We start from the raw sequence: 23,322 nt of genomic DNA, 5'->3' as shown, positions 1-23,322 counted from the left end.
GCCCATGACTTTGCTCGCTCTGTCTACTAAGAGACCGTTAATAACTAAAGCAACAAATAAGGATAGATCCTGCCTGACCTAAGAGAGACTCACTAGCGCAGGGCTGCAGAAGGGATTTGGGCCAGGCATGTAAACATCTTGTGGCAGAGGAGAGAGGCCACCTGAGAGACCTGAGTAAATTCTCATATGGGCACCTCTCTGGGTGATGTTGCTCTTGTATCGTTGCTCGTATTGTAACATTGTGAAAGTTATAACCAAACATAAATCCTGGGAAGATCTTCTCTAGAACACTGTTCACATGCACTTGGTGAAGCATACATGCTCTAAATTTGCATAATCATACCCCCCCCAAAAAAATTGTTTGCCTCCCAGAAACATTGTGTTGTAAACATGTAGTCAGGTCTATGTTCTTTGTCAGTTCTCATTTAATTTCCAGTCGAAGTGGGAAGAAATATTGAGTTTCTTCCTGCACGCAGTAGTATGACAAAATTGAGCTGTGCGTGTCACCTGCTGTCTATCACGGTCCAGTAAAGCCGTTAAGCTTATTGTAATCCCAGGAACGGAACTCTAGTAATGCTACAAAGGAGATTCAAAGGTGGTGCAGCTGGGGTACACACCCTGCTGTCTGCTACTGCTCCTTTGCTGCCTAGAAAGAGTCCTAGCACAACCTCAGCCCGTTCTGTGATTCAGCATTTGTAGAGAAAGCCTTCAAATGTATCCCCCCCATTGAAACTTTACCCCCATGCTAGCCAAGAGAAATTACATTTGAAGATTTTGTTTAGATACTTGTTTTAAGATTTCTGCAAATGCACATTAATTGGCAAAACTGAAATTCATAAAAGTTGTGAAATGAATAAAGCTGTAAATGCCCGAGCACTGTTTATCCACTCATGATAGCCTGTTCATCAGTATTGTAGTTGGTGACCTGACCACACCGTGCCCGAGTTGCTGGCTTTGCGTGGCCTAATTAAGAGTGCTGTGATTGCTGGCCTTGCTTGTACCGTAGTTGCTGTTCTCGGCCGTTTCCTGGTCCAGTGCCCAGTAAGCTTGTAGTCCAAGCTACAACTGTGGTCTCTAGCTAGAGTTTGGCCATTATACATATATATGGGGTGAAATACCTTGTGTTGCTTAATTTATGTGACATTAGATTGAAGACACTGTCTCGATATGAGCAGAATTATGCTTCCTAGAAAACAGAATGATTGTTTGTGGGCTCGTGTAAGACAGCCAGATATAATGAATATTTGTGTGCCAGAAAAAGGCTTTCTTAACCGTATGTCAATATTTTACTAATTACACAAGGCCTCTTTCAAGGCAGATAAGCTTTTCTTGACTTGTGGTGTTCTCCATTCATCGAAGACCCTTTCAGACTGTCGTGACCAGCACTTAACCAGGCTGAAGCCTTTGACCTCACTCTATCAATATGTTTCTTCCCATCGAATTATGCACCGTAGAGGCCTTTGTGCCATAAATTATATCTTACAGTGCTGCTGAAGGTATAATTAACAAAGTGACACAGAAATGATATGGTGGCTCAGCTGGTACAGTTTCTTTCTGGCTTGGGTTGCAGCTGCGACCCTTGTTACGTGAGGAGTAAGTTAATGGTAAGAATGCACAGATATTCAGGATTTCATGGCTCAATGGTAATCAAATATTGAACTCTACTGATAGTAAAAATTTGAGACCACATAGGTGACACGGTGCCTATAACATATGTTAGACACTGGAAAAAGCCTTGTGTTGGGCTTGGAAGGAGCTGCTAGGAAGAGGGAGCATAGCAGAGGCAGGCCCTGAGCTCTAACTGTTCACTTACGACAATATTTATGGATAAGAACTTAAAATTGCAGTTTTAAGGCAATGATTAGCAGTGCAGAGAACCCCACTGTACTTTGCTTTGTCTACGATGGCATTTGGAAACTGACCTCGAGAAGGGATGGTCTAAGCATATAACTTTGGATCTCAACTGATGATTACAGAGCAAGGGAGGAGCAGTAGCAATGTTGCTCTTTGTGGGTTTATTTTTTTATTTTTATTTTTTATACAGCTGTTGGTACTGCCTGAGCTTGGAGCTGCCTTTCTGATAAGCAAGGTATAGACCAGTTGTGAATCTTCTAAACATTCATCCGAGGCATCTGTATGTGACTTATCAGTACTTGGAGTTCTGGTTAGGACTAACCCTCCTAACTGGGTGCATATCCCAAATCCACTGGTCAGGGTCTTTGTCCCATCTCTAATTGACATTCCTCTGGTGCTTTCACGCAAAAAACATTTTTGCACGTGGATGAATATAAAAATAATCACTATAGGAAAGCCTGTTACTGACTTGAATAAGAGACAATTCTGCTGAGTCACCCAGATGCAGTGTTATGTATCTCACAGTGTGTTCTCCACTGCTATCTCATTGATGCCCATGCTGCCATGTGCTTCAGTGGAAATTTTGTTCTCATGTAGGTTGACGTACTGGTGACGACGGCGGGTGGTATAGAGGAGGACTTCATAAAATGCATGGCCCCAACATACCTGGGAGACTTCAGTCTGAAGGGCAAGGACCTACGACCCAACGGCATCAACAGGTAAGGAGCAAGAGGCAAGCAGGTATTGGGGAATAAAAGGGAGTTATCTGCTCTGTTGCCAAGGACAATCGCCTTCTTGAGGAGTGGGGAGAAATGGTCTTTGCAGGGTGCTGTGGTTCTCCAATCGCTTGCCAGTTAAGATACAGAAGAAGTGAGGAGATAGTGAACGTAAAGAGTGTTTCCAGGGCTTTAAGTGGGATGGAAAAAAGCAGGGGGTTCCTAAAAGGGGTGTGGTCTATGTAATTAAGGGTGTGGCTTAAACATCTTCACTAGATTTCTGGGATTTCCATAATGTCACCAAACCAATATTTTGGTTCCTGGTTGAGTTGTTTGCATCTAGCTATGTAAAACAGCTGGCGTACACCTAAGGCCAGCAGAACTATTGGCTAAGTCAGTAGGCGTTAGCTGTTTAAGATAAATGAGAAACAATAATGATTTTGTTGTAAAGAAATCAATTTTCAAAAATGTTTAGAGTTTGAAATTGTGAGACTGTGAATTAAACATCACTGAGGACTGTGGAAGGGGTAGCCTTCAGTGCGTCTCAATCGCTTCCGTTATGTTCACAATATGTTAGACCTGTACGCCCCTTTTCTCGCCACATCTCATTCATCTGCATATCATACATCTCCTTTTTCCTCATCAGTGCCCTCTTTTCTCTGTCACCTGAATTCCTATCTTCGCATCTCTTTGACTTTGCCACCCCTAAACACACAACGCTCCCACTCACCTGTAAGCACTGCATGTTCTTTTACTTTCACCGTATCAATATTTTCACAACTGTGAACCTCTTTCACTGTATCACTATCTCAAATGGAAAACCTGGCCATTGGTCTATTCGGTTGTAGAGGCAGAGGGTTGGGGACCCATGTATTCTAAACACCCTTTTTGACCCACTGACAGGCACTGAGAAACTTGCACTGTTCTCAGCCTCAATTCCAGAGCTCTCAATCGTGGCCTGTTATAAAAATCCACAGGCGACGAGTTCCAAGTATGCACTATAGAAGGGTAATATGCTACTATTCTACAAGAAAAGAAAATACAGAAACACAACATCTTCCAAACAGCCAAAAGTCTTAGGGAATGCAAGATGAAGTAAAACATGATGTATACGTACAAACTCAGTTCATGACACGAAATTACCTTAACGTATTTAATATTAGTTTAAAAATCGATCGGTGTTTTTGCCATTAAAGTTAATGAAATAAACACATGGCTCGATAGGCAGCCGTTTGAAAATCAGTCTTTAATTACTACCGGATCTGAGACCAGGATGGACCTGGCCCACTTAAAGCCCGGAGTGTGTCTTATATCATCAGTAAAAGTGGATACGTACACAACGACTTATTATCTTATCCCCAATAAACTAAATAATTAGACATTGCCTTGCTTCAAGTCTAGCTGCAATTGCAAGGCGATAAACCTCAATGCTGCCTTGTCATGTGTCCCCATTTCAGGGGAATGCAGTCTTTTAACTGCAGAGGGACATGAGCAAGCTTGAGGCGTCTTTGAAGGCTTCTGAGCACCAGCGCGCCCTGGCCCCTCCCCCTCCCCTGTACGACATATTTTATCTCTTCCCGAGATTTGTTAATCCCTGCCTGCCCTTGACCCTTAGCTCGCTGCTGATCACGTCTGATCTCCCTTCAGCTGTCTGTTTCTGAGCTATCTGCACATGTTGGCTTTATATGTTTGCACGGTGTGCTGCCGCTGCCTGACATTAACTGTCCACATAGTGCGTATCCCGCAGCAAACTTAAGGGTGCTCATTTTATTCATCTCAGAAGGATAAAAACAATGAGTCTGTTCTTCGAGGATTTAAACTTGTGTCCCAGGAGGTGCACACTGTTCCTGACAGCAGGCGCAGGCTCACAGCCACTTACTGGAAGGCTAAAGCTCTATCAGAAAGCTGCGGCTTTGGACAGGACGCTCTCTTACTGAGATGCACACCATTTGAACGTTGAACGCATTTCAGCAGTAGGTGTATTGATCCACTGAGCTGTTTTACCAAAAGCTTTGACTTGCAAGATAAACTCAGACGTGTGTGGCAGGTGCATTTCACCAGAAACTGTTCCCGTGAAGCTGTGACCAGTGAGTTACACATACAGATAGATGCATGAATCTATTTTTTAAAGATCATTCAGGCTGTTCAGGGACATGTGCTGTTCCATGGTGCATCTATTCCTATGACAGTAATCGATCCCTGCCCTTCCAAGTCGAGCGTATGATCCCTTCTTTTTAACCTTATTCTGCAGATAAACAGGCTCTGTATGTGACACGTTTACAAACTTGCATAGAATAATCCAGTTTCAGTTTCATCATTTTTTTTCCCTCAGAAAATGCCCTCAAACTGTCGGGACTGCTCCTTGTAACTTGAGCTGCTGCCTCAACCATTAATATGTGCTTTTTCCAATACTTTAATCTTCTTTTCCACACATAGTGGCATTGTAGTTCTTTATTTTACACGCCGGTTCTTTTATAGCGCTGCAGAACATTAAATAGTTCTTATTCTAACAAGCATAGCCAAAGCCAATAGGTCTTTTCTATGTGATATTTATTGGTGTTGCTAATGTTTTTTTTAGCTATGTTGCAAATGACTGAAAGTAATGTAAGAAAGCTGTATGACACAGCCAGCATTGTTCGCGTTCTACCACTGTACAACGCTGCTGTATAATAAGGCTAAAAAAGACATTGACAACGCCAGTAGATCTTGCATTGCGAGACCTATTGGCTTTGCCATTGTATGGAATATAGAATGCCATATGGTAAGTTATAAGTATTGATAAAGTATTTACAACGGCTGAGGTGCTTATGTTATGGAATGGAGAATGCCCTTGCCAAGGTGTTACTGTGTCCAGATTCAGAGGCATTTTAGGACCGTACAAAAACTGCCAAAACGCGCCGTATAATTGTGCTGAATGGAACACAAGTTGTAGATAGACAGAAAAGTCCAATAGATTTCAGCTTTTATTACAGGGATGCTTTAGTCTGTGTTACTTTGGTTGCGATGGTTGCAAAAGAATCAAAAACGCACTACTGACTGCTTGTTTAGTGTAAAATATAGCAATAATCAGTGCTCATTGGGTTTTCCAGAGCTTTTGGCCTCTGTGCCACTGCACCTGCTGCCCTATCCAAATCATGGCCCTAGTGCTTGCAAGGTAACTGCGTTTTTGACCAGTTGCTACTTGTAACATATACCTTTAATCAGTGTTCAGTGGGTTTCCTAGAGGTTTTGGCCCCTGTGCCACTGCACCTGCTGCACCATCCAAATCGTGGCCGTACTGCTTTTTCAGTGGCAACATATAGCAGTAATTGGTGCTCGATGGGTTTCCTAGAGTGTTTGGCCCCTGTGCCACTGCACCTGCTGCACCACCCAAATCTTTCTCCTAATGCCTGCAAGGTAAATGCACTTGTGACTGCTCGTTCAGTGGCAACATATAGCAATAATCTGTGCTTGGTGCGTTTCCTAGAGCTTTTGGCCCCTGTGCCACTTCACCTGCGGCAACATCCAAAGCATGGCTTGAGTGCTTGCAAGGTAACCATACTTGTGACTGCTTGCCTAGTGGTAACATGTAGCAATAATCAGTGTTCTGTGGATTTCCTAGAGCTTTTGGCCCCTGTGCTAATGCTGCACAAGCCAAATCATGGCTCTAGTGCCAGCAAGGTAACACGAGGAAAGCGTTTATATCTACTAATAATGTATGTGTTCTGAAAAAGGCACAGTTGCATTCTGAATACATCATTATTTTGTTGGTAAACCAACACAAAAGCTTTCATAAAAAATGCCTTTAAACTTATCCAACTCTCCAAAACGAGTTGCCACAGATGTCATAAATAAAGCACATGCTTTACACATCAAAGAGAAAACCAAGCTTTGTTAAATTGTTTTACAATTTGACTGGCTCTTTCTGTGAAAAGATCTCATCCTGTGCTTGACAGTGAATGGGCCATAAACAGTGTAAATTGACCAGGATCACCATGTCAAGCTGACTCTGAGACTGAAATGCTGTTTCATACTTTGTTTCGAAAAGGCAGTTTACCAAATTAAAGGGAATCTAAGAAGACGAATTTTGCAAAAAACGCGCAAATGTTTTGTACAGATGAAGAAAAAGTTACCTTTTGAGATTGCTATGTCTAAAATAAAAACAAGGGCACGAGTAAGCTCCACAGAGAGATGCTGCACTCCTCTTTCCTGTAAAGGCTGTCAGGTTGAAGTCAGCAGAATGCAAACCAAAATTTTCAGGCTCCCACGAAAACACAGCTTGACATTTGACCTCAGTCTTTGAATGCCCAGCAAATGTGACAGATAAGAATAAGATTTAAAGGCCTGTTGACAGAAAAGACGTATGTGGAAGTAGTCAGTGAACACAGCTTTCTCATTGGGCAGGACAAACTGAACCCGAAGAGCTTAAAATAAATACAACCAATGAATGGGAGGGAAGAAAACATGTGTTACAAACCACAAAGCTAATGGCAAGCAACAGGCAGAATGCACTCCTAGGTCAACTTTCTAACCTTCCCTTTAAGAATTCGCCTTTGTAATCCTATGGCTATTGCTATAAAAATAAAAAATAAAATGCGAACATCGCCTTGTTAACAAAAATGGCCCTTGGGAAACCGCAGTGTACTACTACATTATCTTGGAGTTTGGCGTTGATAATCCAGTTTAACAGGTAGTGCCCATTAACTTCTGTCAGTGGGAGAGCAATAACTATGCTGCAGGTTTCTAGGTATGCTGAATCACATGCACACAGGCTTGGAGAGTGAGGATTTCCTGCCCATGGGCTAGTCAGAGGTGCCACCGGGAGCTGAGCAAACCAGAATTGGGCAAACCTTCTGATCTCTAATTTAAAAAAAAAATACATAGTAGATATTTTTATAATTCAAAATACCCCACATTAATTTGCTTGTTTGGGGATTTCAGAAACCTTTGATCAACAAATAAAATCAGTGATTAGTTCAGTGGAATGTTTTAATTTCCTAACAGTTCCATATTTAAAGGAAATTTCTACTTATTTTGTGACATTTCAATGCTGCTTCTTCATACAAATTCCACTGTGGTACCGCCGAACAGCTTTGACCCACTATTATAGAGGAGCACACTAAAAAAGGCACCATTCTTAATGTCAGTGTTACTTCAGGATGCAGCTAAAGTCTACAAAACCACTTCTCCTAAATAGGGATCTAGTTCAGCTGACATGCAATGCAACCAAAAGGAGGCCAGAGATCTAACTGCTAACTTGCTAAAGCTATACAGGGCAATGTGCAATCCAAACAAAGCATAACGGCCAGAGCTGCCAACTTTAGAGCTGAGGATCCAGGTTCGAGTCTTGCCTCAACATCCTGCGAATCTGGGCAAGTCACTTAATCTCCTCGTGCCAACAAAAATCGTAAAAAATAATGGTAATGTTACATTTAAACCAACATGAGTACCAATACAGAGTTATTTACTGAAGCCTTACTTTGAGTCAGTAATAATGTGAGGTAACTGGTGCTTATGCAAAGTGCTCCAATACCTTTGATCAAGTTTGCGCTTCAGACTGCCATGGCTGCCATGGGCGTGAAGGGGAGAAACAAAAGCAAAATTGTAAAAATGCCTCTGATTTGGTAGCAGTGTGAACAATGTGGCGTAACTGGTAGAGATGCACAGCTCCAATACCTCCGATCGAGTTTGTGCTATATGAAACTTCAAAGCGCCATGGCCACCATGGAGCTCAAAGGGGAGAGACAAAAGAAAAAAGGGTTACTCACACACTAAAGTTTATGGCTGATCGTGCAGTAATGCATGTAACAAGGTCAGTCAGCAAAGCGTAATAAACCAGTCTCAAGGTGGGATAAACGTAAAGGGATTTTTGAAAGGCAGGCCCAGGAACAAATGAGAGAGATGGGCGTGGCTAAAGCCCACAGAATAGATTACAGCAGGTCGAAAAGCAGCTCTTGTGTGCTTTTACGCTCGACCTAAAAAGGAAATGGCAGTTTTCAATTGTCTCACAGCAAGCCTGTTCATCATTTTTGGCTTAGGGACTGCATGTGGGTCACATCTTCTGAATGTGCAACAGCATAATATTTTTCCACAGTCATTTGATAGTCTGAAAGGTAATGTAATAAAAGTGTACCGAAATATGCAGTGACTTTTTTTTGCACCAACTGTAATTTCATCGATCAGTTCATGCATGCTTCATACATATGGATAGTCCAAATAAGGCCACAAAGGTTCAAACTCTTATAGGTCTCCTACATTTGGAATAGATTTCAGACTTTTTCAGAGTTCACAAAGAATACCAGTAGTCCTGCAGATCCGCTTTCCAAAATTGACCCATGTTCATGTTTCACTGCATAAAAAATCTTCATCAGTAAATCCGCCAGGAGTGTGAATTCGTGCCCTTTTATTTCTTCCTCCACGAGCACCCGTTTTCTGGCGTGCAAGCTTGTTTTCTGTCTGCTTCTCCCTGTACCTCTTTGGTGGGGTGGCTGTGGTCTCTCATTTTTCTTGTTATCCTATGTTGTTAGATTCTTATAGAGTGCCCCGTCGCCCACTGGGTCTCTTGGAACTCATGTCAAGACCCACCTCCGTTTCCTCTGCTAGAACTGAATGGTACTCTCTATACCATCTTGTGTCGTGCAGCTCCTTCTTTCGCTTCTACCTTAGGCCTGTATTATCACCTGGACTGTAGGCCTGATGTGTGGACTGAAGTAGGGCTCCTCATCCTCACCCAAGACCACCATTGGCCAGGTTTTTTTCTCTTCAGGTGCAGGGCTTGTTTTTTCTTAGCTTTATGCTGTCTTTCTTGTTGCTAGTCTGACTTAGCTCTTCATTCTTACGCTGTCCATGATCCAGCTGATTTGCCAGCCAGACATGGCCTGGCTTGTGCGTGACACAAGCATTGCCATGCCAGGGCTGGTTTTCAGTCATGTCTTTTGGCTTTGCAGAGCAGTGCCTCTACCTGACCACAAGGACCAGGTATACTGTCATGTGACAGTTGTATCCTTCTTATGTCATTTACCCTCTTTATCTCTCCAATTTGAGACATAATTGCCTGTTATTTTGGTTTCTGGTCGACACTCGTCACCCCTCTCTCCATCTTTCGCCAGGCTTTAATTATCTGACCAGTTCTTTGCAAAATCTGTTCCGATGTGCATTTATTGAATGGTTTGTCTATTGCATCCTTTTACATTTCTTTTCAGGATGGGAAGCAAGCCACTAGAAACCCACCTATTCAGCTCTATGTCACCAGGTGCATACAGTTTAAAGGCTCACACTCCCATCTATGCTTTTGTTGAGGGAGATACAGGAAAAGTTTAATCTTGCAGCCTCCCTCTCACTGATCTCAGTCTCTTATTGCGTGGTGCGTTGGCTCTATTGGGCTTATTTTGATAAGCAGCTATGCACATTTTCCAGATTGGATTATTGGTTAAGTGGTAGAAAACCAGATATCTCTGCAAACACACCTCAACATTCTTTTTTCTCTCTCTCTCTTTCAGAACAGGAAATCTGCTGGTGCCCAACAATAACTACTGCCAGTTTGAGGATTGGCTCATGCCCATCCTGGACCAGATGCTTTATGAGCAGAATACGCAGGTGAGGGCATGCCTTCCCCAAGGGATGCTTTGCTCTATGTTTTTTCTTTGCCAACACCGCAGGGGTTAAAATATAGGTTAGAGGTTTAAGTGGGATATGGGGATATAAAGAAACAAATTCTATGACTAAGTCCCGTCTTTTGTAATTATGATGTTTTCTGCATATATTTCCCTTTCTGAACTCACTTTTCACTCCCAAGCCGCTAATGTCGTCATTCAAGCGTGACTGGACGAAGCAATATCGCCTCTTTAGGTCTCGTTAAATATTGCTTGTTCCACTGTCGGGGAGACCAAAGTAGTACCACACAATTCCTTCTTAGCCTGAGTAGGTCTGATCACAATATACCTGTATTTAGCTAGTTGCCCTAGCCTCCTGTTTCAAAGTGAGCAGTTTTTAAATCCTGGTGCATTCCCATCTTTTCAGGTAAAACATTGAGTGTCCCAGCTCGCTTGGCATTACTCGAGCCCCCTATGCTCATACTCTTCTGTTTCTTACAACTAAGTTAGAACAGGAGAGTGGGCTTTCAGATTTGAGGCATGAAGACCCCAAATACCTACTTCCCTTTTATTTTAGGGAATAACAGCAGTTTTATATCTGAGATTGTTTGTTAGTCGGAAGGGCAATAGTTCCTTTACTCAGGGAGTTTTTCTCGTTTTTCCATCTTGAAGCCCACATCAGAGTGCCCTTTTCTACTGCCAAGAAAACATTTTCCTGATTGTGAGTTACCAATAATAGTTTGGATTCAACTGAGGAAGATGTAGTGTGCTGCCTAAAGAAGTCTAGTGTAAAGTGGCACATCAAAGACTCAGAAATTCTGAAGCTATTGTGGTGGTGGTAGGGGCACTGGCAGTTGGACAGGGAAGGAAGTTCCATTATGAGGAGTCACAAAGCTGTTAGAATGATTTGGAAGGTGAGGCTGTTAATTGAGGGGCTCGGCATGTGATCCCTGATAGTGGTTAAAGCGAGGTAGGGTTGGCTGTTAACAGAAGGGGTTTAAGGGTAGCTGGTGAAGTATGGATGCTATGTATGGGAACTTTTTCAGGGGTCTCCAGCCAGTCAGTGGTTATTGGGCTCAGATTTCGTCAGTCAGAGCTGTATACTGCTGGTGTCTGGGGCCTTAACCTTATTATTGGATTCACAACTAAAAACCAAGTGCTCTCCTTTAGCACTTGACCTTGAGGGTAGTAAAGTAGAGCACTGCAAGACGTACTCTGGAATGTGGGGTGCTCAGAACTCAACAACATTTATTAATCAATTAATGAATAATTGTCCAGTCAGTACTTTCAGTTTAGCAAAACAAATCAGTACTTTATTCTCCCCACAATAAAGTACTGTACATAACATCAGAGGGCATTAATCATGATGTGTTCCAGAATTTTCAAAGAGCAGCTCTGGTGAGACAGTTCCCATAGGTATCCCTTCTAGATCAGTAACAGCCTTTGTAGAATTTTTCCTTGGGGTTTTATGGAGAACAGTGAGAATAAGGGCAAACCCAGCCTCATCCCACTGATAGGCTTCCCATTTGCTGGCTCCATCCTCGCTCTCCTATTCTTTCTCCCCATTTGTTTATGGCATTCATGGGACATGCTTCTTCCTGGTTTTAGCCCTCCCTGACAGCAGGGACAAAGTACTAACTCAATCCACTGGTCACCATTTTAGGAACTGTTTTAGGGACCACTTTTTTCTTTCTCTAACAGCAATTTATATGACCGCTTGTTTCGCTCCAAAGTCCTCTGTAAATTGGCTTGTAAATCTTGTTCTTATTTTCGTCACATTTGCTGAGCATTCAGAGACTGAGATCAGATGTCAGATACTGTTTTCAGAGGGCACCTTTTCAGTGAACCACCCCACCCCCCTGCCATGCCATGTTGCCTGGGCTCCTCAGTGAGTGGCGCTGAAGCTGTACACCTCGCTCCCACTCATATGCTATTGGCCAGCCTTCCCCATACTGTTGAGTGGAGACTGCAGGTAGGCCAACTTGGGAGGTGGAGGACGTAGTTGCAGCTCTAAGACATGAGGTGGAAGTTTCAAGTCTCTTATCTTCCCTCTCTCGGTTTTGATTTTTGAATGCCTGCCTGCTTGCTCGCTTTCAGCATTGCAGGAATGTGTAGAAACCTGAGATGACCAATGAGCGATGCAATACTCTGTCTGGAGTAACACCAGATCACTGCCACATACAATTGGGATTCAGCTCCCACATTAAACCTGTAGGTGGGAGAAAGAGGAAACCTGGGCTGAAACTTTTCAGATACATGCAAGATTAGACAACACCCATACACTCCAGCAGAGGGAGAGGGAGCGTGCATGAGGGGGCTGTCTCTTGCAACTGGATAATTATTACTAAGACACAGTTAGAAACACAAACCAAGTGCCACATCAGGTGGATTTTATAGATTCAGAATCCCACGCCAGTGCTGGAACAGACAGTTCAAAATTAGCCCTAGACAGCTCAAGTGTACAGCATCTGCATTAAACACCCACACACATTATGAGATAGGCAAAACTACAAGCAGTAAATTGCAAATGAGAACAAGGCCCTCTACATCTGACATAAGACAGTGAGAGGGTTCTGGAAGAGGTGTGAATACATCGCATTCAATGCAGTGCATAACATAAAGTGAAGGGGACCACCTGCTAAATGTGTTGAGCGTCCCCTGAAACTCCCATTCTGAGGAGTGGGGCTCTCTGCAGGCAGGGCGATGCGTTACACCCCTGATTCAACTTTGTCTTATGGTGATACATCTGTGAACTCAAGATTTCCCTTTGTATTTTGGGGCGTCTGGTCCAGTTTATAAGCACTACGCCATAACTAACCATGTTGGCAGTTTTTGCGACTACGTTGCAATTGCAGTAATATTTTGACTTTCGATACACAAGCTAATGATCTTTCGGCGAAGCTGCAAGAAAGACATTACCCATGTCAAGTAATCAATACAGCCCATAAATGGGCAAGGAACAACCACAGAGAGGCATTGTTGACAAATGAACCTAAGGAGACTGACATTTGTCTTACCTGTTTCTCTACATACACTCTACTGTCTAATACCATGAAAAAACGTGTCCATAACCTTTGTTTGCCTTTAGGAGGACAACTAATATAAAGGACTTGGTTGTATACACCCGTCCAACTATGATCCACACAGAACCTAAAAAGACTACACTTTGGCATCTTCCTTCTTTATTGGGTCATTATCCATGCGGTTGCGGTAATTGTAACGTATGTTCATTTACTAAACGAGTCGATGTCCTGGATCTGGAACCCATTGGGGTATGGCGTCAATTGAAACATACTAATTGCAATACCCGTAATTGTATTTATGTTATTACTTGTCCCTGTGGCCTACGGTATATCGGAATGAGTACGAGACCATTTAAGTTCAGGATCAATGAACACTGTAGCAACATCAGATGTGGTCGCTCTACTACCAAACTGAGCGTCCACTATCTTGATACGAACCACACTACAGATGATATGTAGGTAAGCGTGCGCTCTCAGAAGGAGACGGTTGTTTCTTAATTTAAAAAAAATATTTTAAAAAGATTTAGAAAGTACTTACTTTTATATTCCTGTGGAAGCTATTCAGTGGCACTGGGTTGGGGGTTCTCTTTTTATTGTTTTTAAAATTTTGCTTGTAACGTGCTGTTTGTTAGACTATGAGGCGGAAGTGAGGGTCTGGCAGAGCCCTTCTTCCGGTCCTCGCGCACTGACGCTGCAAAGTCAGCGTTCTAGTTGACGCAGGTCATTAGCCTTTAAATGCAAATGCGAGAGCGGCCGCGCCGTTGGCGCTCCGAAAGCTTGCCTAAGGCAAGCCCGTCTGCGCCCGAACGGGCCCAGGGGCCAGAAATTCTGGTCTTTTATTTTTTTTTTAATAGTACTCCTCGTGGTTCATTTGAAGGTAGGGGGATGGCCAAACTTTGCAATCATAAAGCACCCATAGACTTCAGTTCAGACTGGATATGTGAGGTTTGTAACTGGAAATTATGCGCTCCCCTGACTTTGAGGGAAGTCAGAGTGGAACGCAATAGCAAAGCCAAGCTAGGGAATTTAAAGAAGGGGCCTAAAATGACTCCTGCCAAGCCGCTTTGTCAGGCATTGATCAATGCTCGGTCACTTCCTAAACATAAGCTAGAAATTAGGGAGTTGCTTGAAGCTTGGCATATTGATTGTCTCTTTATAACAGAAACTTGGGGTCCGGTAGAATCGGATCCTGACTTTATCGAAGCAACTCCCCTGGGGTATTGGTACTATAGATTGGATAGACCTCTGGTTCAGGGAGGCGGTTTGGCTATTATTTGCAGAACTATGTTTTCCTGCACCTGGACTAATTTTCCATCTGAAACTTGTGAAGCTATGGCTTTTAAGATTTCACAGAATGGCCAGGTGTTTCTTGAGGGGTTACTGATTTATAGACCTCCTGGTTCTTTTGTAAATGTTCTTCAATCTAGGGTGTCCCTCTTGGAACCTACGGTTATGTCTCCTAAGGCAATTATATTAGGAGATTTTAATATTCATTTTGATGAATCTTTTAATCCAATGGTCCAGGAATTCCTTGATCTTATGACCGCTTTAGATTGGACTCTCAAAGTTTCATCTGCTACGCATACAGCCGGCCACATATTGGATGGGGTTTTTGCACGTACTGATTCACATATGGAGTTAACTAATTCTCAGTTAAGCTGGACTGACCATCATCTCCTGTTGTTTCAAAATACGTTGAACTGTACCCCCTCCTTTTAACAGGGAGAATCAAATATTTAGACCGTGGAAACAAATTAAACATGCAGAACTGATACCGGCCCTAGAAAAGGCCTTGGTTAGGGACAATAGGGAATCCTCGCCCCTACTTGAAAGCGTCTATCAGGGTCTAGAGATTGTTATGCTTCAGTTGGCACCTCCCAAGACCCTTAGGCCCACTAGTCGGAACAAGTTGAATCAACCCTGTTTTTCTAGTGAATTGAAATCTCTCCAGAGAAAATGTCGTCAGTTGGAGAGACATTGGAAACTGAATCCTGGCCTGAGGAAAGGGACTTACTTAAGTCTACTTTTAAAATCTATAAAGCGGCCCGATTCAAGGCCAAGTCTACCTTTTATACGGTTAAGGTCCAGGAGGCCTTAAATGCCCTGAGGGAGCTTTTTAAGGTGATCAAGGAATTATCTACTCCCTCAAAGCCACCTGAACCAGTAATTACACAACAGCACAGTGACAAGGTAGCAGAGCATTTTGAGAATAAGATTCTCTGCTCAAATGCTAACTTTGTTCCTCCGGAGGAAAGTAGGGAGCTAATCTCCTGGACCTCTCCAGATCCAGTAGCAAGTGAATGAATCTTATCCGATTTTCTTTGTCCAGCGCAAGATGACCTTAGTAAATTGATCCTTAATGTCAAGTCCGGATCCCTTCTAGATCCCTGTCCTCCCTCAGTGTTTCAAATGGCCCCGATTGTATAGCTCTGACTTTAGTCCGTATTTTACAGGAAATCTTTAAATCTGGATGTTATCCTGCTAGATGGAAGGAGACTATAGTAGTTCCCATGAAGAAGAAACCAGATGGAGACTTGCAGGACCTTGATAACCTACGGCCAATTGCGCTCCTTCTTTTCTTTGCTAAGATTCTGGAGAAAATTATGAATAGGGAACTAGCTGATTTTCTCAGGGAAGTGGAAGCCTTAGATCCTTCTCAGCATGGTTTCAGGAAAGCACATAGTACGGAAACTGCTCTTATCTCTTCCACTGACTCTATTCGAAGACTCGTGGATGAGGGACAAAGTGCCATTCTAGTCCTGCTAGATTTATCGGCAGCCTTTGACACTATTTCTTCTCAGATTTTGATGACCCGTCTTGATCAAGTAGGTGTCAGAGGTAGGGCCTTGAAACTGTTGGAATCCTTTTTAACTAATAGATGGACCACTGTAAGATGTGGTAATTTTGATTCCACACCTTATCTACTTCCTTGTGGGACTCCACAGGGTTCCTCACTGAGCCCTACCTTATTTAATATCTATGTTGCCCCGCTGGCCAACTTGGTTCTATCTTTTGGTTTTATCCCCACCTCATATGCTGATGATACCCAGCTTATTATCCCAGTTAATAAAAACTGGGAGAAGGTGGCGGAACGCTTCAACCTTTGTATGAAGGAGGTCAGTAACTGGATGGGGTTTAGCTGGCTGAAATTGAACGCTTCTAAGACTGAAATTCTTTGCTTTGGATCTGGTGTTAAACATTAGAATCCACGCTGGTGGCCATCAGATTGTGGTTCCCTTCCAATCCTCACCAATGTTAGCAAAAATCTGGGTATTATGTTTGATAATCAACTGTCCTTTAAATATTAGGTAAACCACACTTTTAAAACTTGTTTGTGGCTGATTAAAATGTTAAGGAAAGTTTTTCCCTTTCTTCAGTATAAATGGAGAGTTGCTGCCATTTTAGCTCTGGTAGTGTCTAAAGTGGACTATTGTAATGCCTTGTTTCTTAATCTAGATAAAGGCCTTCTTAGTAGGCTGCAGTTGAGTCAGAATTCAGCTGCCAGAGTGGTTCTTAATCTCTCTCGTTGGTCCTCTGTTAGAAGTAGTCTCAGACAATTGCACTGGCTTCCGGTGGCTCAACGGATTATTTTTAAATCTCTTTGCATGTCTTTTAAAGCAGTGCATGGCCAAGGTTCAAAAGCCTTCACTGTAGCAGCAGCCAAGCGCTGGAACTCCCTCCCTCTAAACATTAGGGCTGAAACAAGTTATTTACAGTTTAGGAAATTGATTAAAACATGGCTCTTTCCTAACTAATTTTTGTCTTTCCTCTGTGGGTTGGGGGTTTCCTGATGAGTTCAGTGTTGTTCTTACCTATGTTAGCGCTTCGATGCGCCTTGTGAGCCGGAATGCCCTTTATAAATATAGACACATACATACATACGTGGTGGATAGTTTTAGATTCCCCCAAGTACATATCTAATGGATCTAAGTCCCTTTCGGAAAAAGAGCAACGTTGGGTGTTTAAATTGGGTACCCATATCTGTGGATTGAATTATGACATTCCATGGATGAGCTTCCCTATTAATACTTGATAGGTCTGATGTCCTGGGTGTCCTTAGTCCCAGTCAGTTTGTATCCAGTAACACCATACGTCAGGGGGTACTACTCTCCCCCCCCCCCCCCCCCCTTTTTGTTCCCCTTCTGCTAATGACTTCATTACCAGCTTATCCCTGTGTGATACTCCACAAATTGTACACATGGTCCCCCTTGTAATGAGTTAAGGATGGGGGCCCTTCCATGTCCTTTCACACTACCCCGTTTCCTTTTTGTTTTACTGATAATTTTTCAGGTCCATCCTTTTATTAAGAAACATATATTTGCTAATTTTGTTTTTAATATATTTTTTCCTAATTAGATGTAATATGTTTGCTGGATTATCGTTTGGTGGCTTTATTTTGCCCTTTTCCCCAACTCGGAGAAGTCTTTCTTTAGATTTTGGCACCTGGGAAGTGCCTGCCCTGTTTTCAGTTGTTGTACCCTAGTCTGTTTTTCCTTTTCCTCTGTTTATCCTCCCTTGTTTCGGGGCAGTCCTTCTTTTATTTTGGCTCGAGTGAAGTGCCTCCCCTTGGCTGTCCAATCAGCGAACACAGTCGCTGATTGGCTTGATGGCCTGAGACCGCTCTATTTGACCCGGAGGGCGCGTGCCCTCGGCATGTTTCGGGAACGGGTCATCTGGGTAATCCTCTGGGCGGGGACTTGCTGGCAAATTGTAAGTATTACCACTCTAACAGAGTGTTTCTTTTGGGATCCATATGAGGGATTGTGTAAACTTTGGGCTTCCACACACTGGCCCAAGATAAGGCACACTGGTCATGTGTGGTTTGTTTCTCGATGGGCAATGCCCGCCCGTTCTGTATCTCATAACTTGAGCACTTTTTTGTACTATTCAATATTTTTTTTTCTATTCTTTCATTGGTGATTTTTATGAAAATGCTTACCATGTTGCACAAGCATTTTCATGGACACATAAGACAAGTAAAAGGGGGTAGTGGATGTATTGTGCCTCATTATTACTCATTAACCCACCTTATCATCGGAGATTGAATGTATGGGATTGCAATGTGTGCATCATCATTACACAGTGCCATGTTGTCCATTCACTAAACTCAGGGTGTATTCTTTGAGTATATATTTGGGTTGATAATTTTTCTCCTATATGTATGTAGGTACTACGCCATTCTCATGGTACATTTGCTCCTATGGAGCCTTGTCCCTAATTGAGGATGGTAAGTAGTGATGCTTTAGTATTTGTACTCCCACCAAGCATGGCAGCACTTTGAACACTGAGTGCCATGTCACTTTATATATACATTAGGTTTTGTTGTAGTCCTTTGGCTCCCGAATTTGGCTAGTCAACTTTTTGTGTCTCTTTTTCCACAGGTCTCCTTCTACATTTGACTATTTGACTTGTAGATTTTTTGAGTAATTAATTCGAGTTTCTGTGCATACATTTTTAGACACACTGGTGTCTTTTACTGTAGTTCAGGAGAAGTGTTTTTTTTTATTTTTTTGTGTTTGGTCCTGATGAAGCGCCACTTAATCCGTATGGACTTTCTAAGTGTGAAACATGTTGACCTGTTGCAGTGGTTAAAGGTAGTTCCGTAATCCATGTCGGTGTTTTGCTGGTAGAGTGACTGAGCATTATCTCTTTTCCACTACCGAGTATTCTTTTAACCTTGACAAAGACCCTTCCTTGATCAATAAATTGTAGGTTTGTTGGAGGGTTTTGAGCCAATTTTATCCCATTTTTCTCTCCTGCTCACTCTTTGCCTCTAGGTTAAAATGTATCCCTACACACCTTAATCCACAGCACGGATTACCAGTGAAGATCTCTGGCAAAGAGCCCCCTTTTTTTGGAGAGCCTGTCAAGACACTGCAGCGCCAGTCTGACGAGGAGCAAGCCCTAAGATGAAGCATGACATCCAGTGGATGTGTGAGGGCAGTTGCTTCTAGATTTAGAAGTGCCTAGTGGATTTCTTACCTTTTCTGGAACAGTGTATTCTTGTGTGTTACGCTGGACCATTAATCTCCCTGTCCCTCATAAGATTGTAGATATCACATTATAAACTCAGGCCTACAAGCCCCAGAATGCAAAGCAAAAACTTGATATGGATAAGTTGCTCAAACTTAGACCTACGAAACTTAAGCGCTGAGGCTCCACGTACCAATTACAACAGGGGAGGAACGTTGTTCATTGTAGTGCTACTGATGAAGATTTTACTCTCTCCCTAGTGCCTGTGCTTATTTATTTTCAACAATTTGTTTTGAGCTCTCTTCAGAACATTTTGCATGGATGGATGTACAAAGAAGTAGCCTAGTTCCATGCCCATTGACATTTCAGACCACAGATAGAGCTCTATATCGCACCTCCCCCTTTCATTCTCACCCATCCAACCTCCGTCTTTAACTAGGGGACAAAGAAGTCTTTCTTAAATCACTAGTGGTACAGACCCTTACATTTCCTGGCCTCAGTCATGCATGTAGGGCTTCCTTTGTTACCTACAAGCATCGCCTCGTCTGATTATCACCATCCTTGGAACGGGGTGTGGTGCACTCCCCAGCTCAGAGTCCTTTAAAAAGCACAATAAACAGAAGGAAGACCCTTGAAGGGGCCATGTACTAGTGCTGAATAAAAGGTCAGGGGTTCAGACACCATACTGCACAGAGGGCAGGTGTGTGCATAAGAAGGCTGTACGAGAAATCATGCAGCAAATGGGATTGGAGACTATCTGGTATTGCAGATAGCCTCTCACTTTACGAATTTTGCATTTGCCTAGATTCTAGGGTAGCACACATTCTACAGTTGCACACATTATAACTTTGTACATATTACAGGGGTGGGCACATGCTGGTGTTGCTCACATTCCGAGGTCGCACACAGTCAGGCACATTCAGGGGCACTCGCATTCTGAAGTTGCTCACATGCTAAGGTTCGCAAGTGTTTTAGAACTGCAGATATTTTGGGCTTGCACCATTTAAAAGGTAAACACATCACGTCTGAGATTGTGTATTCTGGGGTTGCGAACAGCAAGATAGCATACACTCTGACGCAGCAAGCAGTTTGATTACATAATGAATTTCACTCTCCCCCAGAGAAATGATCACTTGACAAACATCATCTCTGCTGGGAGGCATGCAAGTCTGAAGACAAAGGATAGCCTTGTATTTGTGGGCGTTTCTGGTGGATGTTACATCATTCAGTCTTTTCATTTACTGGTTCTGTGGTTGGGTTATTTCATGCGACTATATTATGGAGCGACAAGCGTGGTTTATTCTTTAATCGAGCTGCAAGAAAATAGTGTTTCCTACTGTCTTATTTAGATCAGAGCGTCATGTAGGACGTTTGTAGGGAACCCATTGCTTTAAAAGTAAGCTGTGTATACGCCCATTGTTGTACATATATTTTTTGCTTATAAAATGAAGCATGTCTGTTAAGATCAGGTTTTTTAATTTTTAATGGAGCTCCGTGTAAAAACAAAAAACAAAAAAAAAAAACTGTGTGCGTGTCCACGGATTACACCCCATTGTATACCATGGGCCTGTGGAACAGCACATTTTTTTCCTCACTATGTGCGCCTTTCTCTTGCATTAATTGTGATTTATTTTCTATAGTTAACTTTTTATTTTATTTTGCCAAGTCATATTTTCTAACTTTGCGCTAATGTTTTATTTTGCTCGTGGACGCTGTCACACTACCATTAACACACTAACACTGTCACAGTAACATCAGTTAGGGGACCGAGTGTGGCTAAAAGATAGTCACATTGACAACGCTAATAGCTCAGAGCTCGGCCACTGCCGAGACCTATTGGCTTTGCAAATGCTTGTTACGCTCTCTGGTAGCTTGAATTTTTTCCACTCTCTGCCCCCCACTAACATCCCCAATACCACCTTACTCCTGTCCAGGTGTCCTGGCACACCTTGTGTGCCTGCATTCATTGTTTAGTTGGCCTTCTGCCTGCATCAGTTGTTGATCAACAGGTCAGCTCCACTCAAGGCTCTATACATCCAGCATGGCTGACTGAATGGCAGCGTCGAGATGTGAAGGTTGCATTGTCGTCAGTGTTCGCAGTGCTGAAGGTCCTGCGCCTTGGGTCCTTCCTCGTGCCTGTTTAAAAAATCTACCACCCAAACAAGCTTGATGCTAATCCCCTGTTGTAGAGGTGAATCTGGTGCTATCTCGTCAATTTTTGGACACCTATCTGTGCTTGTTGTTTCTTTGTTGTGAAACCGCAGATTGCAGTTGGAGGTCTTTTAGTACTGAGATGCTTCTTAGTGCTAGATGTCCTTATAGGCATTCGCCTCTTAGGAGTCCAAATATATCCTCAGGCGCTGGTGTCTCTCTGACTGCTTATGCTTTAGGGCCACCTCGGTCTTGCAGACCACACCCTTTGCACAGTGGTGCAGGCCACTTTTCATGTAGATCTGGTAGTGTCAATTTGTTTCGCCTTGGTTCTTCGCAACCCCTCTCCTTCAGAGTAGCTCCTTCCTCATGTAAGAGTACCTCCAGTGCTTCTCAGCAGTCACATCTTTCTCCTCTCACTTTAAGCAGGTGCCAGAAAGCTCCTCCTCCTTTACCCCAGGTTATTGGCAGGGGTGTGGATTTCCTATAGCCTGACACCCAGGACATATTGTTTGGGATTAAGGACAAGAAGTTTTCATTATTATTTTGTCCTTGTGACAGGTTGGTCCAACCTCTGCAGCACACACCCTTTGGCTGCCAGTTTGCTGTGCCACATTATGGGTCAGGGGAGGGCATTGTCTGCAGTTAAGTTAATATTTGTGTCATATGTTACTGCGGTTTGAACTTGAAAAAGTTGTAGGTTCAGAGTGCACTACTGACGGTGGTTCCATTATAAAAATGTGTACACTATTTGCAAAGTTTAACAATGTGAGGCTACTTATAATGCTTCTAGGATGCTCTCTGGTTAGATGCAGATATTTGCAGAAACTTGAAAGCCAGATTGATTATTTTTTGCTATAAAAATAAAATGTTCGCAAAAAAGGCAACTAGTTAAAAAAAAAAAACTTTTGCTAAACTGCTGTGAAATTAAAAGTATTATTTCTCTGAAGTACCACTTATTAAAATGTGTTGGTGCATGCTAGTATTTACAAAATTACAAAAAAGATATTCATAATTGAAAAATCAGTGTAACCAGTTTCAACAAGATTGTGGAAATACAAAAATAAACACGCACCGGCAAAGCCAATAGGTCTGACATTGGTGGTCAGTCTTTTGGCTTTGTTCATGTGTGTCTTGCTTTGACATGGTTTTTGTAAAACTTTATTGTTATGGGAGTTGTCGGGCCCTCACCATCGTAACAAACATTGTCAAAAAGCAAAAATATTTTTTGGGTTTTAATTCAGCACACATTGCCACCGTCGTTCCTGGCACTGAACAAAATTACTTTACGTGCCAAAATGCCCCTTGTGAAAGAGCAGAATGCTGTCACAGTGAGGTCGGACGATAAATAGATAACATTTTAATAAACACAAAAGGTCTTGGATAACCAATTAGGGGTAAAATTCTTAAAGAAAATAAAAAAAGTGCACCCATGGTATATGTCCTTTAAGTGCCTGTTTGCGGCTTTCATGAATTTACACAAGTATGCCAGGAAATAATACTATTTGCAATATTTGTAAACTGCATTTTAGCACGAGCAAATATACATGTGTAGATTTGCCCACACGAACATCTGTTGAGAGTTTACAAGCTCACTTTCCCTCCTTCCACTTGTTCCCAATCCTGGAAGAAGTTTGACTTCTTCCCTTATCAGGAATAAAGTTCCTCCCTTTTTCAGTATGGGTAAAGATTGTAGAAGAGCTCATGAAAACCCCAAAAACATGCAAGTTACTAGGTTTGCACAGACTCAAATGGGTTTTCCAACCATGGAACTATTGCTTACCCCATCTCAAGCCCCAGTATGTAGATCTTCTGAAAGGTGGCAAAATAAGGCTTTTGCTACTATTCAAACCCTACCATAGTAAGTGTCCTTGCATAATCAGAGAATCTATGATCAGAGCTTTTGTATAACGAGGTTGCCATAATTTGGCGCTGCACAAATAGCACCAAAGGGGCAAGTGGATTTTTTTTTTTTAGCAGGGCAAGTAGATTTATGACGCAGCCTGTCCCATGGACAAGAATACATTTTTAAAA

General features: G+C 42.5%; 1 protein-coding gene across 5 annotated transcripts in view; it reads left to right on the top strand.

The window, feature by feature from the left end:
* DHPS (deoxyhypusine synthase) overlaps positions 1–23,322 on the top strand; it is a 92,494-nt gene that overhangs the window by 36,488 nt on the left and 32,684 nt on the right. For all 5 annotated transcript variants that reach the window (XM_069231835.1, XM_069231834.1, XM_069231836.1 and 2 more), the window contains exons 4-5: positions 2,452–2,573; positions 10,049–10,145. In XM_069231835.1, the coding sequence (XP_069087936.1) occupies positions 2,452–2,573; positions 10,049–10,145 (219 nt within the window). The remainder of the gene's footprint in view (positions 1–2,451; positions 2,574–10,048; positions 10,146–23,322) is intronic.

This window comes from Pleurodeles waltl, chromosome 4_2, assembly GCF_031143425.1.
Source record: "Pleurodeles waltl isolate 20211129_DDA chromosome 4_2, aPleWal1.hap1.20221129, whole genome shotgun sequence".
In the NCBI taxonomy this organism is placed as follows: domain Eukaryota; kingdom Metazoa; phylum Chordata; class Amphibia; order Caudata; family Salamandridae; genus Pleurodeles; species Pleurodeles waltl.
The sequence above is the reverse complement of the archived record's forward strand: the minus strand, read 5'-3'. Positions and strand labels throughout refer to the sequence as shown.